Source organism: Balaenoptera musculus, chromosome 6, assembly GCF_009873245.2.
Source record: "Balaenoptera musculus isolate JJ_BM4_2016_0621 chromosome 6, mBalMus1.pri.v3, whole genome shotgun sequence".
NCBI classification, from domain to species: Eukaryota; Metazoa; Chordata; class Mammalia; order Artiodactyla; family Balaenopteridae; genus Balaenoptera; species Balaenoptera musculus.
This window is the reverse complement of record NC_045790.1, coordinates 26,283,913-26,304,298: the sequence shown is the minus strand read 5'-3', so window position 1 is coordinate 26,304,298 and position 20,386 is coordinate 26,283,913. Positions and strand designations below refer to the sequence as shown.

Sequence of the window (20,386 nt, the reverse complement as noted above, 5' to 3'; positions counted from 1 at the left end):
TCAGCTTTCCAAAGCACCTCTAGATGGCCTACAAGGGTGGGAAGCAGAGTTCCCTCCACCCCTCAAAAGGCACTTGGCTGCCTGGCTCCTCTGGTTAGAGTAGTCAAACTCTTCCTGTCTATTAGGAAGAAGAGGTCACCTCTGCTCTCTCTTTAAAGGCATGTATATATAAACATGTCACAAAATGTCCCCCAGCTGCAGGGCCAAGTAAGGAGGCAGGTTAACAACCATCTTTTGTTACTCAAAAATGTCCAGAGGAACTCATGCTTACCCCAAGTATTTCTCATTAAAAAGAAAACAAAACAAATAACCACCAATGCTTTCCCTAGGAGGATGGAAGAATAAAGTTCTACCTCCTACCAGAGCTGCAAACAAAACCAGATGATATATTTATATCAGGAAAGAAAAAGATGAAAATTCATCAATTTTCTCATTACACTTCAAAGTATTAGCTATATTAGCTCTGAGGCTGTGTGTTTGTGACCACTAACAAATAAATCCAAATCATACCATGAACCCAAGCTTAATTAGCAAACATATTAGAAAGGAAATAAAAATAAAGGATATTTAATAAATTTGCTTACAATAATACTGGTTGAGAATGTTTAGCATGTGTTTAACTATTACCTGAAAACTATACATTTTTACTTTATTCCTCAAGTTGGAACCACTAACCCAAAATGCAGATGTATACATATCATGTAACATACTAAACCAATTCCATGGGGAAAAAAACAGAAGAAATAAACCTGTCTCTTCTGTATACTTTTACTGTAGCAAAGGATTCATATGACCCAAGGAAAGCTAGAACTAAAACCCCAATTTCCTGATTCCAAATCCATCTTTTCTAAATCTTAGAAATAAAGAATAACAGCAGCTGGAAACAAAATTAAATCATAACCGCTAAAAATCCAAAGTTTCTTACATGTTCCAATTTACTAAATAAGTATAACCTGGTATGCCTAGCAAGTAAATAGCACGGCATTTATGGATATGTCTGTCACTGCATGCTTAGGTTGCAAATTTATTATACGTAGACTTATGTACTACTCAGAAAAATTAAAATCACAAATACGATACATTTTTAACATTAACCCTTCTTTATATTGAGTCATAATTCCCCTCCCTTTAAACTTAAGCCTTTAGTCTGGGAAGTACTTGGGTTCGCATCTTTATCTCATTTGACCAAACAACTAGGCTTCAGGCACAGGCAGAGATTTGAGATGGAGATTCAAATCACAGACTTCCCATAAAACCCTAGAATGTTCATTAGAAACAAGTCAGAGGTCATTCCCACACTGAAGGGGAGATGACTACACAAGGCAAAATTCTGGGACACCTTCAAAGATATAAAACCCTATAAAGATACCAAGGATAATGTGACAGGGTCACCAAGAAAAACTCCACAGAGATAACCCTCTCAATTTTGGATAAATGCCTGCTCTTGAGCCTTCGCTTTCATCTTTTATTACTGTTCAGTGAAAGCTAAATAGTTTTCTACTAGGATACAATAGTTCTTTCTGGAGTAGAAAACAATCTAACTTTGAAACATATTTTATACTGGAAACTATGTAGTAAAGAATTTGACCCCAAAGAGGGGTTTGGGCTTTGCTGTCAGCTTCTAGGAGGTAATCTCTATCTCTGTTTAGAATGGGGGTTAACACATCCAATCTTAGGGTGGGATGGGCCATACCAAATAGTCTTAGGTTGGCCATGCCAGAAAGACAACCATGTGATTTAGGATGTGTCATATAGTATCAGTCAACCTGGGGGCAGAGTTCAACCATGTGGGATACTCAATCAATTGATCATGCGTATGTAATGAAGTCCCAGTAAAAACTGAACTGTGAGGCTCAGTAGTGCTTTCCTGGTTGGCAATACCCATATTCCTTGTCATACATCAATGCCGGGTGGGTAACGCATCCTGAGAACAATGGAAGCTCTGCACTTGGAACCCTCATAGACTCTGTCCAATGCGTCTCTTCCTCTGGCTGATGTTTATGTGTATCCTTTCCCTGTGATAAACCATAACCATGAATAGAATGGCTTCCAGTGAGTTCCATGAGTCCTAGAAAATTATCAAATGTGAGGGTAGTTTGGGGAACCCCCCAAACTTTCAGTTGGTATAAGAAATGAGGATGGTTTTGGGGACTGTGCTCTCAAACATTAAAGTCTGGCTAACTGTGGGTGGGAACATACATATTTTCCAGTGTAATTCTGAATATTTCTAGAATCTTACCTTGTGTAGTCATCTCCCCTTCAAGTGTGGATGTGACCTCTGACTTGCTTCTAACCAACACAATATTGCAAAGAGATGGCATATATATGATTATGGGTGCATGACTGCTACAAAGAAACTGTGAGATAATAAATGTGTGTTATTTTAGACCATTAAACTTGTAATAAATAACCAATAAAATAGATAAGCAGTGATATTCTTCAGAAATGCAACATTAGAGGGATACTTCTAAAATGAAAATAGAATCATGTCACTCCCTGGCTTAAAAATCTCTCAGTGGTCTCTCACTGGCTACAAATAAAACTCAAACACCTCAGCAAGGTATAAAAGACTCTCCTTAATCTGACCTCTAGTCCCCTGTCTGATCTCTTAATATGCGCCACCCGCCTCATCTCTTCTCTCTCTCCCTCCAAGCTCCAGCCATATACAACTAATTATCCATTTCCTTAATGATCTACCCTCCCCACCTGTGTGCTGCTCCCATTCCTAGAGCACTTCTCCCTCGGCCTGCCCCCCGCCCCCGCCCCCGCCCCTCATTTTCTCTAGAGAAGTCAGTATGGTGCAGCCTCTGTGGCTTCACCCTTTCCCAGGCCACTGCAGAACTCTGTGCACATTTCTGTGTAGCAGGTCTCTCACTGTGCATTCTGTCGCTTGTTTGCTGCCCTTCTTGCTAACTTACACACCCTTCCTTTTTGAGGGGAGAAAATGAATTTTGTTTGTCTGAGTTTGTTTTTCTGTAGTACTGGCAGAGAAGTGGCACTCAATAAACTTCTACTAAATAAATGAATGCCAATAAAACTATATTTACTGGTCATAATTTTTCAAGAAAAAAATGTTATATCCACAAAATAATTTTCATTAGTACAAAGTGTCAAACTGTGTTCATTAGTAAACCATGAATCTCTAAGATTCTCTAAATCTATTCAACATCTATGCAGTTCATTTCTCAACATCCCATTAAACCTGCCACACAACAGAAAACAAATCAATATCTGCTGTTTCATTATTAGATCTTTTCAAAGATTTTAAGGCCATAAAATTGACAATTTACATCAACCAAAACCAGAGAATATCACAAATAAATTTAAAATAATTCACATTCAGAAAAAAACATGAGTATTCAAGTCTTAGTTTATCCAAGCTTTAATTCAAAAAACTCTAAAGCCAATTTTGAATAGAAAAGAGAACAAATTAGTATTCTTTCATTTTCTACTTTTTAATAAAGTATTTATCCATATCCATATTTACTGAATTTTTAGCTTAGAGGAGAAAGAAATGTTACCTTGACTGCTAAAAGTACCAAAGAGTGATAAAATTTAAACAAATCTTTAAAGATGTTCACACAGTTATCTAAATACCACTTCAAGTTAAAAAAAATCAAATTTAATATTAAAATAATTAAAACAGCTTCCTTCATTTAGCAAACAAAAATATATTTTACTATCAAACCCCAAATTATAAATAAAATTTATTTTTAAAAAGCTAATTCTGACACTTGAGTTTTTGTTATATGTAACAAAATAAAGGGGGAGAGGGACCCCAAATGACTAAACTAAAAAATAATTTGTGCTATAACTAATTTCTACACCAGAAACTTTTTAGCTATATACTAATTAAAGTACTAGAACAACATTTTTACTCTTCATAAAATTAAGAGCATAGATTATGCTTTAGTTTGGTGTTTTATTTCGTTCAAAAAGCAGATGGTTTATCTCCTGGGAAAGCATTAAAATGAAAAGCATGATTTTTAAACTATGTCATCTTCATAAACTAATATTCACAAAAACATGAGTATTTATTACACAAGGTAAAAATAACAAAATTATGGTAATCAGTAGAAGCAATCTGAGTACAGCAGTTACAAATATTTTAAGCACAGTTCTCTAGTACAACACACTACATTTCATCCTAGAGAAAGAATGTTGGCAAAGATCTCTACCACATGGAAACTGCTTTTAAAGCTGTTGGGCCCTGAAATTCTATTCAGCAGTTTGAAATCAATCCACAGCTTTTCTCATTCACCCTCCCACTTGGGGCTAATGCAAGCCATGACCATCTACTGAGGAAAACCACAAAAAACTTCAAAACAGCTACAACGGTAGGCTCTTTTTTCACATATTATTTTAAATATCATTTGTTAAAATGTGACATCTAACAATCATAGTAAATGTAAAGGCCACCTTTCATTTTTTTATGTTTCAGTTACTTTGAACAATTATTTTTTAACAAGCACTTAAGTATATCATTGCATAACTTTAATGTCCATGCAGGCAAGAACAAGGTGCTGCAAAAGTCACAAAACCATGTTATTCTTAATTTTCAACCATTGATTTTTGACAAACTGGTATCTACAATGCAGCACCAGCAACTATGAGTGATTCTGTCTGAAGTTACTTATGAAAAAGTGTAAAATGTGCACCACCAGATAAAATCCAGCAGTGAGCCTAAAAGAATCTTTCCCATTTCATTCCCTCTAAATCTTTGATTAAAGTTCTATATTTTTTCTAGCCTGCAATACTATTTTTGCATTTTTCATAGTTTAAATTTTAAAAGAAATGCTATTAACTAAAAGAAATGATATCTATAAAAATTATAAAACTAAGAAAATTTAAATTATGGCTTTTCCCATATTCTGTACCACTTAAAAGTAAGTGTTAATGACTACTTTTCATAATGTTAAATTTAAAATTTAAATTTTGAAACTGTTCCTGGAACTTGTTTCTGCTCATACCAATACAATCAAGAGTGTGTATAAAGGAGCAAAGTTGAAATATGATATTTTTTAACTCACATGAGACAGGATCATGGGACTTCATTTTAACTGTTTATATTACAGGTATCCTAAGAAGACTTCAATTACAAACAAGTACCTTTGTTCAAGGCACCTAATTATTAAAAAACTGAAATTATCAACATTGCTTGGATATTTGATAGAAAAGGAACCAAAACCATTTTCTGAAACTATTTTTCAGAATGTGGCTGATACACAAAAACTTTTAGCATCTAATTAAAGATCACTAAGGGTTAAATACTTGTTCTCTGGTCCCTACTGCGTATACCCTGCCAAAAAGTCCTCTAAGCTTTTAAATATTGCTTCAATGGTCTACGTTTTTATTTCCAGGGAAAAAGGGAGTATTGTCCCACAGTCAGCAGGCCACTAGCTTATTAACTTCCAGCCACTTTCATTTTTGCTAAAATGAAGACTCTGCAATCTACACTTCTCCTGTTCCTGTTTGTGCCTCTGATAAAGCCAGCACCACCATCTCAGCAGGATTCACGCACTATCTATGATTATGGAACAGATAATTTTGAAGAAAGCTTATTTAGCCGAGATTATGAGGATAAATCCCTGGATGGAAAAAGTATTAAGGTATTTTATTTCTACTCTAAATTTAATTTCTAAAATAGTCGCCCATTTAAATGTATGTTTTTGTTTTTTCTGAATGTGTCTGATAAGGTAAGAGGAAAGGAAATGCACATTAAATGCTTCAAAATAATTCAAAATAACTGTCCTAAGATGATATTTTTAAAGTATGCATGCTTCCGAAATTAATACATAGAATCCATGATAACCAAACAGTATCTATAGCAACCAAAACATAAGATTTAAGGAAAACTAAAATTTAAAACATAAAATTTAAAGAAAATTAAACTTTAAGATGATCTCTGACCAGTTGAGATTTATATGTTAAGTAATATGACATAATGTCCTATATATGCATATTAAAATAAAATAGGAGAAATGTGTATTAGGAGAAATAAAAATGAATCACCAGCTTAAGGTTTATTGTTTTAGGAAGAAGTGGTTCAAGGAAATAAAGAGTACTGCTTATTTTGTATCTACAGCATTTCACAATAATTCACATATGTCAACTACACAGTATCAAAAAATGAAAACTACTTAATATAGCTTAATTTTTAATCGGTCTGAACAATTCAGACTCCATCACTTTACCAAGTAACTGTAACTGTCATTGTCTACAGGGATGACTTTCATACCACATCTTCATATTCTACTTGTACGGGGGCTAAGTAATTACTTGTGGTTTTACTGGCACACAGAAATGAACACTGGGAAAGGAAAAAGTTAATACAGCACATAAGTATCTGTTGCCTGCCTACCGTGTGTCTGTATGTGTGTCTCTCTCTCCCTCTCTCTCTCTCTCTCTCTCTCTCTCACACACACACACACATACACACACACACACAAATGGAAAATGAGTAATGCAGCCAAATATGTAACAATGTTGATTGCTTCAAAAGTTCTCCACTATAAATAAGATGACAAAGATTTTAAGACTGAACAGTTATAATTGCTTCTTTCTTTTTTTTAGTACAGATGAGCAAATGTTAACACTACAATTTCTTTCAATGGAGTTCGTTAATATGCTAGTATTATTATTATCACATATATATAATATAGGTATATATAGTTATAGCTTAGGGAGAAAAAAGGCCCACTATAACAACAAGTCATTGGCTCACATGGCTGATTTGAATCTATCAATCAGTTTAAAGAATACTTTCAAAAATCTCCTGGTCCCTAAAAAGTAGTAAGTAAAAAGTTATCTGCTTCTTCTCTTTACATTGCTTTAGGAGTCTCTCTAACTTAATATAAATGCAGGGACCAAGATATTTGCGAAGTGGAGTAGAATTCAACGACATTTAATAGACAAATGGAAAGGGGAGAGGCTGTTCAACCAGAACACTTATGGGAGAATGTTGTCTGTAATCCCTCAGTTTTACAGTCCAAATTGGTCTTTGTCACACCTGATAATAAATGTTTATTTTTTCAATAGGAAAAAGAAACTATGATAATAATACCCGATGAGAAAGGTTTTCAATTACAAAAAGATGAGAGTGTAAAACCATTATCCCCCAAGAAAGAAAATGATGGTAAGTATGAATACTCTATCATCAAATTTTTTTAAAGGAGCTTTAAAAAATAGCTTATAATGGAACTTTATTCCTTATAGTAATCAAAAATTGCATCAGGATATAGTAGATCCAAACAGTGGAATTTTATCTCTAATGATAAAGTCAAACAGGTATATTGTGAGTTTTCATCATTTGCCATCCCACATTATGAGTGAGAAACGTGGAATAGGAACATTCAAGAACAAAGTTTAGTCTAAGTTTAGCCTCTACAAAGTGTGTGCTTCTGTCTATATAAAATCAGTTGAAGAAATACTTGTTAAACACCAGTTATTTTCAAATACTATGTAGCCTGAGTATAAAGTAAATAAAATATAATTCTTGTCTTTAAGAAACTCACAGAAGAGAGACATAGTTATAGATATAAATAATTATAATGTACATTTCAATTAAAACAATAGAAAACTTATAAAATTACAAAGTCCTACTTATTAGTTTCTATTTGGTTTATTCTTGCTCTACCACAGAACATTACTTCACATGACAATATGAAAAAAAAATCACACACTAATCTCTATATTGCTACAATAAAATTAAAATGGACAAAACCAGAAAATATATCTTAAGAAATTTGAGAAGTATCATAGTGAAAGTAGACTTGAAGAAATGGAAGGACATTCTTTGCTCTTGAATAGGATGATTTAATATCATAAAGATGTCAGTTCTCCCTAAATTTACAACAATGAACTTCTTTAAAGAGCTGGTAAGGCTGATCCTCAAGTTCAGAAGGAAAATCAAACCTGCATGAAATCACCTATCAGAACATACTTTAAAGCCTGCATACTTATAATAAGTGTAATACTGGTGCATGAATGAAAGTCCACAGACAGAAAGAAATACATGTAGAAATTTAGTAAATAATAAAGGTAACATCTTTAATCACTGAAGCAAAGATGATATTTTAAAAAACTGGGGCTGGGACAACTAAGTAGTCAACTGACAAGGGATACAATTAGATCCCTATCTTACACAGAAAAACTCCAAATAAATTAGGGTCTAAATGCAAAAAGTGAAACCATACAAATAGTAGAAGATAACCTGGGTGTGCGGTATCTCAAAATCCAGAGACGATAATATAGAAAAGATCAATAAATTTGACTCTATAAATGAAACATCTGCATGGCAAAAACCATCATAAGCGAAGCCAAAGGCAACTGAAAACTGAGAAAAATATTTGTAATATATATCACTGATAAAGAGTTAATATCTCTAATTTCTAAAGAACAAGTAAAAATCCAGGAAAAAGAAACTGATCAAAAATCCATTGGAAAAATGGGCAAAAGATATGAACAGACAATTCACAAAATGATATAAAAATGACCCTTAAACACATAAAAGGTGTTCAATCTCATATGTAAGTTTAAATTATGTTGAGATAACATTTTTTAACCTATCTGACAAATATATTAATATATTCCATTGGCAAAAGTGTAGGGTATCAGACACTGACATACGTTGCTGGTGGTAATACAAATTGGTAGAATGGACAGGAATTTGGTAATATCTAACGAAACCTAATATGCATTTACTTTGTGACACAGCAATTGACTTCTAGGAATTCACCCGAAAGATATACCTCCAAAAGTAAGAAAACACATATGCAAAATCTCTGAAGCATTGCAAAATATTGGAAACAATCTAATTATCCATACATTGAAGAGTGGTTGAATAAAGTATGGTACGTCCACCCAGGGGAATACTGTGCAGTTGTAAAAGTGAAGGAGGATTATCTCTGTAACTAATATGGAGTGATTTTCAGAAGAGATTATGTGAAAAAAAAAATGCAATAGAGTATCTACAGTATGCTGTCTTTCACCTAAGAATGAAGGGGATGTAAGAGAATATACATACATCAGCCCACTTTGTGAAAAGAAATTCAAGAAGGGGAATTAAAAAACTGAGACTAGTTACCTATGGGTTACAGATGGGACTAGGGGTGGAAAGGAGGGGGAGATGGTAACTAGGGGTACTGGGGGAAGGTGTTAGAACTTCTTGGAGTATACACTTGTTGTGTAGATTTGATTTTAGAATGTTATATTCACATAAGCAAACAAACAAATACATTTATAAATAAAACCAACTAGGATAAGATAAAAAGAACCCAAATTGGCAAACAAACAGAAAAATAGAAACTTAATTGCATTTCAAATCAATAACATACCACACTACAGGGGGAAAAAAATCTAATCGAAGTAACCCTTAAACACAGTATTTTGACTGTATACTTTCAGGCTAAAGACAAAATAAAATAGGCAAATACTAAAATCCTAGTGGGTAGGTTTGTTTTCCATAGTATTATAGGTTAGCAATAATGAAACTACTTAATGTGTGTTCTGGGACTGAGTAAAGTAAATGCACAGTGGATCACGAGAGCCAGGTTTCTCATTGTCAGAGAAGGGTGTTACAAATATGGTAAGGGGTAAGGCTAGAATGAACACTGTGGAGATGGAGTGGAATGAAAGATATCAGGATCAACTCCTGGTTTGTATACAGAGATACAGAAATAGATATATACATGTTTGCCTCCCTGTATGAGTGTGTATGTGAAAATATGCATATGATGTGTTTATGTTTTCATATGAGCATATGACACATATATACATGTATATATGTCTGCATGTGTGTACTTGTGTATTATTATGTCCATGTCTATATACATATACTCGTGTGTATGTATGTGTATTATATATGAAGAGAGCGCCAAATAAAAATACATATATTTCCCAGGCCTCTTTGCTGAAAAAGCCCAGAAGCAATGAGATCCCAGTAGCAATGAGCACATCCACACCCAAATGTTGGTTTCTGAATACCATTCTCCACTAAAGGGGACCAGTACTCCTGGAAATAATAGCTGATTTCAGGCCTGGGGCAAGGAAAGGGCAAGATTGGTCTGGGACATCTTAGCATGCCAGAAAATAAGTAAGTTCTCAAAGAACAGTGCAGACAACTAATTTTTAAAATTAATCCAAATATAAAAAATACATAGGTATAAATGTGTAAAAGATGTATAAGACCTGCTCATTGAAATCCAGACAATATAAAGGGATCAATTGTTATTCATTAAAATAAAAAATGTTTGCTCCTCTTCTTTTTTTTTTTTCTGGCCCCACCACGCGGCATGTGGGATCTTAGTTCCCCAACCAGGGATGGAACCTGTGCCCCCTGCAGTGGAAGCGCGGAGTCTTAATCACTGGACTGCTGGGGAAGGCCCCAAATGTCTGCTCTTCAAAAGACATTGATAAGGAAATAAAAAGACAAGCCACAGACTGAAGGAAAATATTTGCAAAACATAAATCTGACAAATGATTTACATCTACAGAATATACTTTTATAATTCAAAAATAATAATACAAAAACTTATTTAAAAAAACAGGCAAAGGATATGAATAGACACTTCACCACAAAAAAATATGTGGATGGCAAATAAGTATATAAAAAGATGCTCAGCACATTAGTCATTAGGAAAATGTAAATTAAAACACGCGATACCACAACAAACCTTACTTGAAAGGCTAAAATAAAAAAGTCCAACCATACATACCAAATGTTGACAAGAATGTGGAGCAACTGGAACTTTCACACACTGCTAATGAGAATGTAAAATGGCACAACCACTTTGTAAAACAGTTTAGGACATTCTTCAAAATGTAAAATACATACGTATAATAAGACCCAGCCATTCTACTCTTAGGTATTTATCCAAGAGAAATGAAAGCGTTAAGTCCATACATAAATGTTCATGGCAGCCTTCTTTGATATAGCCAAAAACTTGAAACAACCCAAATGTCCGTAAGAGATGACAGTATAAATTTTGTTTATTGAGACAATGGAATAAATTGGAATGAACTCAGTAATAAATAGGAATGAATTACTGATACATACAAAAACAGATGAATCTCAAAATAATTATGCAGAGTGAAAGAAGCCAGACAAAAGAGTGTATACTGCATGATTCTTTTGATATAAAAGTTTCAAAAATGCAAACTAACATATAATGACAGAAAGGAGATTAGTGGTTGCTGGGAGGGAGAAATTACCAAAGGGCATGAGGAAACTTTTGGAGTGATGGATATGTTAATTATCTTGATTGTGGTGATGGTTTCATGGGCATGTACACATGTCCAAACTTATAAATTATACAAATTAAATATGTGCAACTTACTGTATATCATGGAACCATAAAAAGGCTGTGGGAGGATAAACAGAGCTTAAGAGTTCTCACTGACTAATCTGTGACAATGTGATTATCAAAATAAATAAGACAGTAACGTATTATGGGATACGTTACCCATGGAATGAGGAATTCATAAGTTCATACTGACAGAAATAAACAAATAAGAAGGGAATGTTCCACCTTATATCAGAATGCCAACTAACAAATGTAGAAGAAATGATGGAATTAGAAAATAATTGGCAATTATCCTAGTAATAAATGATTCAAGTAAGAATCTTCAACAGATGATAAAACTAGAGGGTGAAAGTTTGATGACAAACCTGATGTTTAGAATCTCAAAGTACTCCTCTAGAAGGTACAAATTACAAAGTGAAAACAGTAATTTTACAGAGTGAGAACCATGGCAGATACTAACTGAACCAAGTGACCGAAGACAGCATCATAAGGAATGAGACAGATACATGACACTGAGGATGTAACATTATTTCCATGGTATTCCTGCCAAAAAATGAGGAACCTCATATAAACCCTAATTGAAAGACATTCTGCAAAATAAATGCCCTGAAAATAAAAGTTTTAAAAAATTCAAAAATTTCCTAAACAGTAAAAGGTATGAAAAACAAAGACTAAGGAACTGTTGCAGGTTGAAAGAGATGAAAGATGCATGACAAGTAAATGCAATGAATGACGTAGGGTACAATAGGGACTCTAACAGTGCCCATGATGACTCCAATTTTTAAGTTAATAGTTTGCTTATTTAACTAAGTGGTTTCTAAACTCATTAGAAATGTGTTTGCACCACTCCAAGTGATAAATCAAGCTAATATTTACCTTAAGTCCTGCTTTATGATTTTTGATACTCCAATGAAGAAATGTAACTGTCAATCAATTCAGCAATTAAATGATCACTGCTAAAACAGATAGGAGAATAAAAGAGATTGTGGATTACAGAATTTAAAATAAAATTCTGGTGAGTTATCAGATACAATATAGATTACTAGCTATCATGGCCATAACGTCTTTCCTGTTATCACCCGTAATTCTGTAAAGGATCTTTTCAAATTGGTAATAACATTCATGATAGCAAGGATTTTAACACTAGAGGTCAAATATTTTTAAACTACTGATTTTTATGATTTTGTTTCCCAATTTAGAAATGCCCACATGCCTGCTATGTGTTTGTTTAAGTGGCTCTGTATACTGTGAAGAAGTTGACATTGATGCTGTACCACCCTTGCCGAAGGAATCAGCCTATCTTTATGCACGATTCAACAGAATTAAAAAGTTGACTGCCAAAGATTTTGCAGACATACGTAAGTTAATTTTAAATAAGATATTAGTGTTAACTCGTGTTAGTATTTAACTCATATAAACACAAGTTTCTAGGTACCTGTGGCCTATCACATATACGGTAGTGACTGTTGAGGTATTTTAAGTATCCACCACACTTCACAAAAATCCACTGGTTTACTGGTGAATCTCCTTTCCATTCAGATGTTCCCTGTCATCTTTCTTTACTGGTGACTTCGGAGTCTATGTTGACAGCCCATCTAACATATGGGCAACTATATCTTATCAACCCCAATATTTCAAGATCCATTTGCCTCAGCCAGTCAGCAGTACAAATATAATCAGGATATTTCTCCAATGACAATGTTTTATTTTCTACCTTCACTATGAAAACATAGAAACTGCTTTTTCTTACTTTAACTCATGGTTCTTAAATCTGGCTGCATATTAAAGTATTTTTGATACCAGGTCCTAGTCCCCAGAGATTCTAATTTAGGTCTCTAAATTTAGAGGCCCAGGTGTTGTCATTAACCACAACCAAACTCTTCAGATGACTCTAATACGGAACTAATGCTGAGAGCAGTACCATTTAACTCCTTCCCACGTCATTAAAAATCTTGGACTTCTGGTGTCCAATCAAAGCTTACAACAGCTGCCAGGAGGGTGTTGCCATGAGCACACCAAAATCCCCTACTTCTGCAGTATGAAGTCCAAGTCTGGATCACTAATCCGTCATAAATTTTCTAGATTCCAATGCTGTCAAGGGCTTCTGAAGAAAGTCACACCAAGAAATGCACACTGGCCCCACTATACATTTACAAGATTAGCCATAACTGAATTCATGCTGTCACCAGTAGCTCCCAACTGACTGAATACAGTTGTTCCTCTTTTGTGGATTCCATGTTTTCAAACTCACCTACTTGATAACATTTATTTGTAACCCCCAAAATCAATACTTCTGGCACTTTCATGGTCATTCGCAGACATATGCACAGTGGCAAAAAATCTGAGCCATCCAGGATAGGCTGAATGAGATGCTTGGCCTTTTGTTTCAGCTTTTATACTGTAAACAAGTATCCTGTTTACAGTCTACTTAGTGCCACATTTTTCACATTTTTGTGCTTTTTGCTGTTTAAAGTGCTCCCTAAGTATAGTGCTAAAATCCTGTCTAGTGTTCCTAACTGCAAGAAGGCTGTGATGTGCCTTACAGAGAAAACACATGTTAGGTAATCTTTAAGTGTGACTTACAGTGCTGATGGCTGTGAGTTCAATGTTAATGTATCAACAATATATACTAAGTAAGATGCCTTTAAAAAGAAACACACATAACATTTTCTACTGACTGGCTGATGAAAATGTGTGATGAGAGGCTCTAACCCTGTATATTCCCTAGGAGCAATGGTTCCATATTCACTAATCCAGCATTTGCATTGACTTTATAGACATGACCACCTTGAATAGTGAGAAGGGACCATATTTTCTAATCATCCCAGACGGACAAAAGTGATGCACACATAAATACACATATTGAATTTCTCTATCTCTCAGTATGCATCACGGTAATAAATTAGGGAATATTTTTGCCTTTATTGTTGTCAAGCAATAAGGCATGGAGAGATTAAGAAAAGATATCCACAGTCACAATACAACAGGCTGGCAAAAAATCCAGAAATATTTACATGATTTTATTCAATCAGATGTAATGCTTACTTTCCATAATTTGCAACAAAGAGTTTCTTTCAAACTACTTGAGCATACTGAGAATTCAAACAAAAAAGGATGGAAGGACTCTATTAACTTTAAGTTCCCTTCCAAACCTGAGGTTTTAGAACTTCAGTGAGAAACACCATCAGTGTCAAGCACAGAGTAGATGCTCAGTGTTCAACAAAACTTACTGAGCTACTAATTGTAGACACTCTGCTAGGCACTAAAAATAAAAGACGTTTGAATGACTTGATAAACAAATGCTTTTCCTCAGTCCAGACAATTAAGAATTTAACTTCATATATTTTTAAAAATTTTCTTATTTTTTGTATATTTTTCCTTCAAGCTAACTTAAGGCGACTTGATTTTACGGGAAATTTGATTGAAGATATAGAAGATGGTACTTTTTCAAAACTTTCGCTGTTAGAAGAACTTACACTAGCTGAAAATCAACTACTGAAACTTCCAGTTCTCCCTCCCAAGCTTACTTTATTTAATGCAAAATACAACAAAATCAAGAGTAGAGGAATCAAAGCAAATGCTTTCAAAGTAAGTATTTTATAGTATGACTGAGCACAATATAAAAATATCAGTTATACAGCCAATAATAACATGATAAAAGAAAAAGAAACTATGGTCTAGAATTCTGTTTTAAAACTATTTTAATGTAATAAATGAAGATATTATTTACATGATAAATAGTGATACTACTAGGCTTATTCAGTCTAGCTTATGCCTGTACCTCACTTAAAATACCTTTATCTTGTTTCATGGGACTACCTGGTGTCACATCTTTTTCCCTTGTTCACACAGCAATATTTATTTATACAGACAAGGTTTGCACCCTCATGGCACCAACAGTCTGCAAAACCTCAAAATGGGAGTGTTCCTGTGTTTCTTTTTTCCTTACAATATTAGTAATTTACAAACACCAGAAAAAATCATGTTCTAAAGTAAACACTGAATTTTATTTTTAATACTTAAAAGTATTAGACCATAGAATTCTGTAGGTAGACATTCTTTTGAATTCTGTGATGGCACCTAATACAAAATTCTGTATATAGTAAAAATTACATATATTTCTTAATTTAGTAAATCAAGAAAATAAATGCACATGAAAAGGGCAAGGTGATTTACTCTGATTTAGATAGCCAGGTTGTCTCAAAATGCAGAGTCTACAGGGAAGCAACCTCAGCCCAGGACTTCCATAGCTCTGGTGTACTCATTCCCAGTCCTGGAAGAAACCCCAGATAAAAGAATGAGACAATCACGCTACTGTTGGCAACAGAAGACCTCGTTAAAAAGGAAGGTTTGTAGCTCCTTATGACAACTCCTAGCAGTTCCTCAGAAGTTAAGGGACTCTTAGGGGACTTTTAAAAACTGGATTCACTTTAAAAACAAAAAAATGCTTGTAATTTGAAGATATGCAATTTGAGCAGGTAAACCTTTGAATAACTGGCATGTTAAAGACCTACAGGAGTAGGGACTTCACTGGTGGCGCAGTGGTTAAGAATCCATCTGCCAATGCAGGGGACACGGGTTCGAGCCCTGGTCCGGGAAGATCCCACATGCTGTGGAGCAACGAAGCCCATGCGCCACAACTACTGAGCCTGCACTCTAGAGCCCGTGAGCCACAACTGCTGAAGCCCGTGCATCTAGAGCCCGTGCTCCAGAAGAAAAGCCACCACAATGAGAAGCCCGCACACCGCAACAAAGAGTAGCCCCCGCTTGCTGCAACTAAAGGAAGACCACGTGCAGCAACAAAGACCCAATGCAGCCAAAAATAAATAAATAAATAAATAAATAAATAAATAAATTTATAAAACAAAACAAAACAAACAAAAAAGACCTACAGGAGCTAATCAACATTTCACAAGAGGAATGTTTGAATATTTTGGATTTTACACGTGGATTACAGAAGGGATTCATGACAAGTTGGCATGAAAATGATAAACTCAGATATTTTCTAGTTTTGCTTAATGCCCTAGGCTGCCAAAGCCACTGGTAAAATCAGGTTACTCTAATCCATGTTAAAGAGGCCCACTGGGGAAGACAGGAGCTTGGTGCCCATATGGTGAATTGTAGGATGCTTAAGAAAGGATTAAAATAACAGCAAATTAATTCTAAAAAAAAAAAAAAAAAATTACCAAATTCTGTCACAGGATGCATATCAAAGGTAAGGTAAAAGATTATTGTCAGGGGAAACTACATCTTGAAATCATATTATAAAATTATACACAATAATGGATTACTGATCATGAAGAGTAATCCAATGTAGAGTCCTTGGGGCATAAAAAAGTCATACTTAGCTACGTATTTAATAAACTGCTTTGGGAGACATCTTACTAACAAGCATACACATCTCTTAGGAATATTCATTTTACTACAAATTGGTGGAGCTGAAATGGAAAGTTCTGAAGGTTCAAGAGAGGTTATGGCAGTACCAGGATGCAAATACAATCCTGCATAAAAATTAACCTTATTACCTGCTCCCAAGAGAAATTTAAAGGGCCCCAGAAATTCGCATGAGGGCTGAGGCTGAATATGATGGTATTCAGAAGTGAGATGAGTGGACAGAAATGTGGGGATGCATCAGGGCTCTACTGCCCTTCGTAAAGGACCAAATATACTACTTGTAAAACCAAAAACACCAAACAACAACAACAACAACAAAACAAACAAAAAAATCCCAACAAACCTAAAACTACCATACCAATGATTAATAGTATTGATATGTGTCTATATCTATACCTATGTATTTATACATATGTATATGTGTGTATATAGCTTGAATCATGTGAAGAAATGCAATGAGCTCAATAACACTTAAGCAAAAGCACCTTTTCCTTACAGAAATTGAATAACCTCTCCTTCCTCTACTTGGACCACAATGCCCTGGAATCTGTGCCTCTTAATTTACCAGAAAGTCTGCGTGTAATTCATCTTCAGGTATGATTGCTCCTTTCACATTATCTGACTTTAATTCAAATTATTATGGGTCAATCTTACGATTCATTAGGAAGATCACTTATTTACATGTAAATTTTGCCCATCAAAAGTATTAATATTTAGCCAAATGCTCTCTCCTGCCCAGAAGCCCTAGTTCTATCCAGAGTACAACCAAAGGACCAGTAACAAGAGGTGTGAGGTCTGCTCTTATAGTAGGATTTGTCTCCAGGTGTGCACTTGGCATCTCCTAGTTAACCTGACATGTGGATTTGAAGTTAGGGGACACTAAGACCTCTGGTTTATGTTTCTTTCTCCAAATAGCAGTAAACACTTGCTTTTGGAGACTTCCCAGCTGACCTTATTGTCCAACATCAACTTAGGGTAATAGAAAAGTGAAAAGGGAATAAAAATAAACTAAAAGTGGTCTTTTACCATCGTAAGAATTCCCATTTGTTCTTTTTATTTCTTTAAAGTATATTTAAGGAAACAGTACCCATTTTGAGTTGACACTCTAGAATAGGATACTTTATCCAGCTATTATAATCTTATTTATACTCAGAAATTTCTGTTATATGGGTTTTGCTCTTAGAAATAGCCAGTAGTCTGTTCTTCCAAAGTAATACTGTAGACTTTAAAAAGGGAGGCTCAGATTGCTCAGCAAGGGTTTTTATTACCATGAAGATATATGCACAGTATGTACAATATTTTAGAAATCACTTTTTAGATAAAATATTCTGTGAGATCTCATTACACAACATACAAAAGAATGATTTCGGGTTTCTAAACAATTTTTCCCTTTTATTTTCTAGTTTAACAACATAACTTCAATTACAGATGATACATTCTGCAAGGCTAATGACACCAGTTATATTCGGGACCGCATTGAAGAGATACGCTTGGAGGGCAATCCCATCATCCTGGGAAAACATCCTAACAGTTTTATCTGCTTAAAAAGATTGCCTGTAGGGTCATACATTTAACCACTATCAATGCAGCACATAAGCTAAAGTACACACATACTTATAATCTATCTCAACAATGTCTAAAGGAGCTTAAGTATTTAATATTAATTTTGTATCCTACTATGAAGGAACTTATGTTTTAAGCAAAGATGTTCAAAAAACCTTACATATAACAACGAGCAAAAAGTAAGAGTGAATCTCTAAGTTCAAAACAAAGTAATGTGAAAATATTTGAACAGCATTACAAAATCCCTGCAGTTTATACTAGAGTACCATTTAAAAGGTATGTTTTTATATAAATACCCACATTTAAGACGTATTATGAAGTGAAAGGATAAGTCCAAGAAACTTTCAACTGTTTGTCTTTCCTGGCTTCTACTGGATCCCTAAAGCATTTAAGGCATATGTTCCAAAAACTTTGAAAAGCTAAATATTTCCAGGGATCTCTCACTTTTCTTTTATCATTCATACATTATTCATTATGAAGCAGGAACTCTGTTTTCTTTCTATTAAGGCAGCTACTATATTTTTACTTAGCCTCAGAAATAGGAATATAGTCTCATACCTAGGCAAAACTTTCCAAATAAAGCATAATTTTACTCTCTGATAAAGAGCTAATATAGTAATGTTCAGTTATTCTGCTTTGTGATCACACAATTAAAGGCTTCAGTAAAATAGTACAAAATTTTCTTTAATCTAAATATTAACATTCTAAGTCCACCATAAAACATTTTAGGAAGCCAAACACATCAAAATCAGTATGCTTATAAAAAAACCTGAAAGTCCATCCTGTTTCTCAGAACATAGCCATAAAATTCTCCACTGTAAAGGCTTTCAATTATGATATATACTGCAAAATATTTTCTTTTTATACTATAGGAATGAGAATCTCATCAATAAATTTATCCAAATGTAAGACATGAAAACAAAGTGAATTCTGTGGTGTTACTACTACACACCACCTTCCCACCCACCCATACACATCCATGTTCTTGAGAACAGACCACACATTCACAAGAAAGCATCTCAGCAACATTTTCTAGAGACCCATGATTAACTGGTATGTTTAAAGATGAGAATTCATCTTCAATCTAATAGTGATGATAAAGTTCCTAAAATTACTTTCCTCTTGCACAAACCCCACTCAAAAGTCTTAGTTTCCACAATGCTTTGGGGTTGCATATAAAATGATCAGTGCTTTAGAAACAAGAGTCTGAATGTGTATATAAAAATTGCCGACATTGTTTCCAACATAAATTATGCACTAGAATCAAGTTGGTCTCTGTATACTATTCCCAGAACAAACACTATTGGCGGTTTTCCATTTGCTTCTGTTTTTTCCGTACCTAGAATGACCTCCTATTTTTCAATTTTCCCATTTGTCAAGGTTGACCCCAAGATGAAATTTTTTCACTAAAACACCTGTGATCTCTTAACGCCACAATAATTACTGCTACAACACTAACGCGTTCACTGATTTTATTTTGGTAACTGGTAACAATAACTATTATACTGCTTTCTCATTTTGTGTGCGAGCCTCATTTCTCTGTGACTGAAAGCTCACTGAGCGCATTGAACACATCCAATATCCCCTTTATACATTCAAAGTGCTAGCATAATAGTGAGCACATCTAAATTGAATATATAGTAAATAGTGCAAAATAAAATCCATTTAAACAGAAGGGCTCTGTTTTATTTGGAAAAATAGAATATTTAAACTATCACAATCTTGAATAAATCAATAGAAATAAATTGTAACTTTATCTGGAAAAACAAACTTAATAAAGGATTGCTGAGTGGTGGAACCAACACTGGGGAAAGGGGTCAGTAAAGACTTCCTTCCCATTTCCAGATGTCAGAATAATAATGTATTCCTATGTTCTTTATATTACTAAACTTAAAGGGGAAAAGCACCATAAAATAACTCTCAAATTTTAGAGAATTTAAAAGCCAGTCATTTATATAAAATAGCAATTAGGAAAGAGCACTGGTTTACAAGTCTGAATTATGGAATTATCTTAAAAAATAGTTTTGAGACTTCTAGATAAGAAGATATGAACCTAGGTACCCGACAACCTTATATACACCCTTAAGTCACAAATAAAATAATGAAGTAAAATAATGCTGATCCCC

General features: G+C 34.3%; 2 protein-coding genes across 5 annotated transcripts in view; one reads left to right on the top strand and one right to left on the bottom strand.

Moving 5' to 3' along the window:
• LOC118897018 (centromere protein P) overlaps window positions 1-20,386 on the bottom strand; it is a 234,680-nt gene that overhangs the window by 137,541 nt on the left and 76,753 nt on the right. The window lies entirely within an intron of this gene.
• On the top strand, window positions 4,182-19,935 carry OGN (osteoglycin). Its single transcript, XM_036855742.1, has 7 exons — window positions 4,182-4,337; window positions 5,361-5,609; window positions 7,039-7,135; window positions 12,503-12,661; window positions 14,689-14,891; window positions 17,196-17,291; window positions 18,101-19,935. Exons 2-7 carry the CDS (start codon window positions 5,436-5,438, stop codon window positions 18,269-18,271), a joined length of 900 nt encoding a protein of 299 aa, XP_036711637.1. The 5' UTR covers window positions 4,182-4,337; window positions 5,361-5,435; the 3' UTR covers window positions 18,272-19,935.